Raw genomic sequence first — 7,074 nt, forward strand, 5'->3', positions numbered from 1 at the left:
ACACTGTTATGAGGGTGTTGCATAAATCTATAAGCTACTACTACTTGTTCTATAATTGTTTGATTTGCTAGGGCAAAGATCTATATGTCGAGAGTGTAATGAATTGTTTTGTTGCAGTGACAGTGACCTACATGTTGGATCTATACTTGTTTGCTTGATTACAGTGACTTAAATGATGCTTGGTGAATTGAGATCAGTGTTTTGCCTAGTTAACGGAGTATTATCATTGTGCACAAAGATTAGTATGATAGTTTGCATTCAGAGATGACTTATGTTACATAATGTATTGTGTTGAGATCCTAATGGTAGGATAATTGATTTTGTTGTGAACATGGAGATCACATGTACGCAGTAGAAAGTGGATATTGTTATGATGAGATTGCCTTGAATGAGTGTCTTAATGTGTATTCAGAAATCTATGACAAAGGATTGCAGGGATCAATGATTTTGACAAAGTTTGTATGCAAGACAGAGACTTATGTTGCTTATGTGATATTGTTGCTCGTCTATATGGATACCTATTGATGAGATTAAAATTTATCATCAGTATTGAAATATCTGTTGGTTATTGCATTAGGGATGTTGTTGACATAATTGTAACATGTTTGTTGGAAAGTGGTTGCAAGGAGGGTGTTGGCATTGATGAAATATACAAGAAATGTTTATGATGATAGATGAGTATTGGCTTGGTATTTGTCATTATTGTTGAGAAAAAGGATTTGGCTTGATATTTGACAGTGTTGCTGAAAAAGGATTTGGCTTGGTATTTGACAGTGAGCCCTAATATTTGGCTTGGTATTTGAATTGATGAACCTAGGCTATTGAGCATATTTGTTTGATCAATGATTTGTTTCAAATTGGTATCTTGGTATTCAATTACTCAATGATTGAGCATAATGGTTGATGTAGGTCTAGTTTTAAAATTGGATGAAATGTGACCTGCAAGATTTGTGGTTGAGTCAAGTAGATCTAGTGTGAAATATTTTGAAACGTGGTCCACATCAGTACTGAGGTTTGGAGCCTTCAATGAAGGAGTAGGGGCTTCCTTCTGGTAGTAACCGGTAAACTTGATCAGGGAGTAGTAGCTTCTTTTCAGTGATAGTTGGAGAACTTTGTGGAGGTGGTAGCCTCCAGCAGGTAAGAGTCTGCACACTGGTAAGAGTCTACACCAATGCAAGATGTAATGAAATATTCTCTTTATAATAATAAAAAAAACAGAAGACAATAGCAGTGGTGGTTTTCTCCAAATTGGATTTCCACCTAAAAATTCAATGTCCCTATGTGACGATGTGTTGCATTATTATAATTTACATGTTATTATGTTTAATGTTGCTCATGGTTTACTAAACATGCTCAGATCTATATCACATTGTGATGCTAATGAAACTATGGATCAGATAAATTTGAAATGAAAGCATAAACTAAATAAAATTTGATTGGGCAAGAAATATTAATTCACCCCCCCTTGATATTTCTAACAATAGCATGCCTAACACAATGACACAAAACATGGAGGACACAGAAATATGACTGTCTAAGATAGGACACACACACACACACACACAGACACTATATATATATATATATATAAAGAAAGAGAGAGAGAACAAATTAGTGAATTATTACACACACACACAAAAGTAAATATAGACAAAGATTCAAGTATCTTTAGAATTTAGAAACTAAAACATTTACAATTTTACACGATGATGATACAACTTCAGGCATACAACTAGTACTACATCAATGATGATAATATGACAAACACAAGTGAAATTAGAACATAAACTACAATTTTCTCATTAAATCTTCAAAATCAAAATGTATTACATAGGTACTGAGTCACTACTACTATGGGAGTGTCAATGGCAAATACAAAATAGGATAGATACTAGATGCTAGAACCGTAGATGATAGGCTGCATGATCTTAATGGTAAGATCTAACCTCTCCCACCAACCATCAACTAGAATTGTATCCTTGACCCTTTTTGAAGAAGGTTTATTTGCCTTTCCCCAAAAATTCTCCCTTTCCTTTGACTTTTACCAGTTTCCCTTGATGATTAAGACATAATCTCTATGAAATGAAGAAGAAAGTGGACTGTTGTAGGAAATAAACTTAAAGATTGGTGGATATATCCGCTTGCTCGACACTTGTAATCCCTTCTAGCATTGCACAATAACCCTAAATTGCACTCCAAATTGCCTCACAGCTCCAACTTGTTGAGTGAACTGACAAAAAAAGAAGGCTAAAACATGATTTAATGTTGCTTACATGGGGGACATATGTCCAAATTCCGATACATGTTGAGGGCAAGTGTCTGACATGTGTTTGGTAGGTGTCCGATTCACAATAGGACATGTGGCAAACATGTGTCAAACACATTTCCGCATGTATTGGTGTCTGAAATGCAAAATACAAGACACAGCCCCTATATGGATGTGTTTGGTTACTTAGAATGCAAACAATTTTTAATTTTGTTCTATAAAAGCACAAACATGGAACTTGTCAAATCAAAGCGAGGTTTCAAGTTGAAACGCCTCACCCAAAACCCTTTGCCCTTAATGTACATATCCTTAGCCACCAAAAGTATCTTTCCCCACCTGTAATATAAAGGAAGTCCCAATCTTATTTGCAAAGAGAAAAAGGAAAAAAAACATATTGAAGGACCGCGTTTCTAATTTCACATAAATGAAATTAGATGTTCTGTTAGTTCTGTGCATATTTAATCTATTAATATAAATGATAATACTAATAGAAAAAACAAATAGAATAATAATATATTAAATAGCCAAAAAATGGAACACAAGAGTAAAAGAAAGCTTCGATTGTAGCTATGAACTAAGAGGATTAACAACATTTGACATTACAACAAATGTTCAAAAATACATAAAATAATCAATTGAGCTAGCCAATCCTAGCAAACCACCATACCATAGAATGGTACATGAGCACAAAAATAAAAGATTTACAAATTCAAGAAACAAAAGCCTTGCATAGGCAAAAATAATCTTCAACGAGACAAGGCTTGCTATGGAAGAGGTCACTTAGCACTAAATCATTTCATTCCCCTAACTGCACTGGATAAAGTGTAATAGATAAGAACTAGAGAAACCAGAAAATGTATGTATGAACATCTGGCTGACCAAACAAGGAAATCTCAAGTTAAGCATTAACCTGAATTCAAAACTTGAAGGTCAACATAGACAATATACCAGCTACAAGCAATAGATGTTGCACAAATGGCTACATGGAAGAACACACCTTCCAAACTGCAGAGAGATAATCAAGGACTCAAAAACCAAAGTTATAGTCATTGAAAAGCAACAACAGATAATTTCTTTCACACCATAGCTCAGAAAGTCAAAAGACTGTTAAAAATTCCATTCAAGAAGCCATGAGATCATGTCAAGGATATATAAATAATCAAGAGATGATCAATGGTGTAAAAAAGATCAGCTTTACGACATATTAAATGTCATAATTTAGCACCAAGCGAACATGCCATCAGTGCCTTCCAACATCTCTTTAGTGGAGCTCCTACTCTCGCTCATTTCATTAAACAGTTTTAACAAGAGTATCTTATAAAAATACTAAGACAAACTGCAGTTTTTCTATGTGTTAAAGCCTAAACTTTTGCTTTATGCTGATCATATAGTTATAAGGTCATTTTAACATCTCCAAACCATATTGAAAGTTTCCTAAAAAGGGCTGCCAGCACGGGAAGAATGAAGAAAGGGATTTGCGTGGATCAAATGTTAATATTCCAATTCATACAGCTTGTAAAAAGTAAAATATATGCATATATTTATGTTCAAATTTGATTGAAATAAACAAGGATAAAATGGTTACCTAAAGTACATAAAAGGAGAATCTCTCTTTTTCTGAGACATTATGACAGGATAAAGTAAGAAGAAAAAAATTGCAAAAAGACACATCCTGGCAGGAAATCTCAATGCAATTGCTTCTAAAAAAATGTAAAATCCAGAAGAGCGGGGGGGAATACCCCTGGTATCACATCGTCATTGCATCTTTCAGCTGTGCCCAATTCTCTGTCAAAATCTTCTCTCTTCGTATACCTATCTTTTGTGAAAATGCTCCTGGAAAATTTATATTTGCTGCATCCATCCACTCCAGCATATTCTGCTTATATCTAGACGACTCAAAGAAATAGGTCCTTTTCAGCCTAGCCCCTTAGTGTGGTATTAGTTATTTTCAATGCATAAAAATCTAATAGATATTTATTGGTTTTAAGATCACACGATTGAGTGCTTTGTAGCAGTACAGGTTATAGCTACGCATGTAACCAAACATTTCTTAACTTCTAAGATTTCTATCATACAATTCTCCTAGAGAAGCCGGAGTGGGGAAAAGCACAAATGCAGGGGAGCTACACAAAAGAATAGTAAGAAATGATGTCATTAATTTAATTGAAGACTGGCAAGCCATGAGAGTATTTGATTTGTAATAACTATACAGTTATTTGGAGTTTTAAGTCATCAGTTAGGCTATTTTGATGAGCATTGTTTGAAATTCCCCCTACAGGAAAACTTAAAGAGAAAATCATGTTATTATGAAACTAATGAGCAAGCCTAAATAGTAAATTGGCCATGTTATTATCAACTACTAGCGAGCTGGATTATGGCTAATTACATGCATTTTAACTCTTAAATGCTCATTGACCAACAAAGAGTATCATGGATATCAAGAGGGGCATTGAAGGATTATAATCATGAAGATAATTATCTTAAAAGTATTGTAGTTGATGCTGTAACTTGTCAACCTGTAGAGTTTAGGGTGGACAAATGCAAACAATTTGACCTCCCACTGCAATACGAGATTAGTACCTGTATGGAAACTTAGCCTTTACAAGCAGCTGTTTCATTCGCCAAATGCAGGCTTCAAGATTCTGGTGGATAATGTAGATTATGTTACCTCTTACTGCACAAGGACATTTTAAATGTATGGGAACTTAAACCCTGTCCAAATTGTGTACTATAATATTGAATACTTCGTTTATTATTCGGGCATTGATTAGTCTCTCCAAGAAGGCTAAAACCCACAGAGCCAATGTAACACCAGCTATGGGCCGAAGTGAGAGAATGCAAGGTTAGGTGGCAACGCGTTTTGATCTGCACTCTAAATTGACCATATGCCATATTTGATCTCTGAACCTTTTGCATTTATATTTTATACAACCTTACCTCCTTTTCAGTGTTTGGTTTTAAACAATTTAATTTGGCAATAATGATATCAATGGGCATGTGTCAAGACTCAGGCAACATGATTATTATTATCACTGCCATTATCCAATACACACAAAAGATGCCCGTATGCATAAAATTAAGCAACTTTGAGAATGGGCAAAAGCTATTAATTGCCTCAAGGCTTCATTACCTCGATTCAACTTTGTCCACCACACTTCTTATATTTCAGATTTCTATTTGTTTCACTTCATGCAAAACTTTCAACAACATATGCTACCCATCTCCTTGCATCCAATAATAACATCCAAGTCCCCTGAAATGAATGGATGTACAAATTAAAAACCCACCCAGGAGATAAAGGATGAAAACTCACTAGATATCCCACAATGGCAGCAAGGGCCCTGCTTGCCCATGTATACTTCCTTCAAACTTCCTGGAGATCCCTTCGAGAATGTCTCAGTCTGCCCCAGTATATACGTAATATGCAAATAACAAAATATCCCTATAAACACTGTTGGTTTGTTCAAAATTTCAAATCAAGCACTGGATGGGATGGGACCAGGAAACGAAACAAACTAGTGACAAGAGTACCAATTCCTCACTGTGTCAACATACGTTTGAGCAACAATACATGGGCCAGATTGAGAAATTGCAAAAAGAACCTATGCACTGCAAAATTATTTTCTAGTGCAGAACTCATTCATTGGAAAGGAAAAGAAAAACGCAAACTACCGTCCTCAAAAGAAAAAAGCAAACTACTGTCCTCAATGCACGTGGCTCTAATCCGATAGCAAATAAGCCAGAGAAGTTCTATAAACTGCCTATATGTACAGAAACATTAGTCAAAATGGAACGAGAATAAAGCCACTATTGGAGCAACAATAAAAACCTAACAACGGGGAAAATGCTAAGGGTTCACTTTTAGCACTATATGCTTGCATGGGTAATCCAGACTCTGAAATGGGTTACACTTGAGACAGGCTTCTTGAGTGACAAAACGTATAACTATCAGGGCACACAATCTATTATTACGATGAATTTGGAAGAGACAAATTAAGAAACAAAACCCCACAATAAATGGAGAGAATAAAAAAATTGAACCAAAAAAACAAAAAAATGTGTACGAACAAGAACAGAGATGAAAAAACAAGAAACCAGTAAATGCTTGGATAGCAGAAACAAGTATTTGAATTATTTATAACAATATAAAAGAAAAAAAAAAATATCAGTAAAACGTCGATATGAAAGAGTACGGACTCGAGGGTTTTCTGAGGTCAAAATGTTTGCCAATTCATTCACGAAGTTACAAAAATAACACTAATGGGTTGTATTTGCTGGTAGGTTACATGGCCACGGCAAACCCTTTGTAGAAAGAAAACCAGAGTCCACTACTCCACACAGAACAGATGGCTTCAAAAAATCATAGAAAATAGCACAGTCCATGAAAAATCACAATTCAAAAGCCGAATGAAAGCTCGTGAGCTGGGGAAGCAGCAGAAATATTATGAGAGGCGCCTGTCCGGGATTTACGCAAACATTTCCGGGTCCAAAGTGTTGTGAGTGTGACTGCATTCATTCAATAAAACCTCTACCACGCGGAGATAACGTAGTTTTTTTTTTCCTTCCGGCCTTAGGGTTTTACCACAACATTTTTTTATTTTTGTTTTATCTATTTTACTGATTTTTGTGTTTTAGCTGTCGGGAATTTCAGAATTGAAAATGAGGGATTTTTCTAAAGTGGGGTTTTCCGTTTTTTTTAATTCAAAATTTGACCAAGGTAATTTTTTGAATTACCTTGTTTTTCCCGCGACCGGAGACTCTCACCCCTTCGCCATTGGTTAAAACGGTAAAAAATGTTTTTCTACCTT

General features: G+C 35.2%; 1 protein-coding gene across 1 annotated transcript in view; it reads right to left on the reverse strand.

Annotated features, from left to right (window-relative positions):
* LOC149235590 (GATA transcription factor 26-like) overlaps window positions 1-6,854 on the reverse strand; it is a 224,799-nt gene extending 217,945 nt beyond the window's left edge. The window contains exon 1 of the mRNA XM_089372158.1: window positions 5,580-6,854. Coding sequence (XP_089228284.1) covers window positions 5,580-5,619 — 40 coding nt within the window. The 5' untranslated portion in view covers window positions 5,620-6,854. The remainder of the gene's footprint in view (window positions 1-5,579) is intronic.
* Window positions 6,855-7,074: the final 220 nt, after the last annotated feature.

This window comes from Pinus tabuliformis, chromosome 8 (genome assembly GCF_031772625.1).
Source record: "Pinus tabuliformis cultivar Carrire ecotype Pingquan chromosome 8, CPIR1, whole genome shotgun sequence".
Lineage (NCBI taxonomy): Eukaryota > Viridiplantae > Streptophyta > Pinopsida > Pinales > Pinaceae > Pinus > Pinus tabuliformis.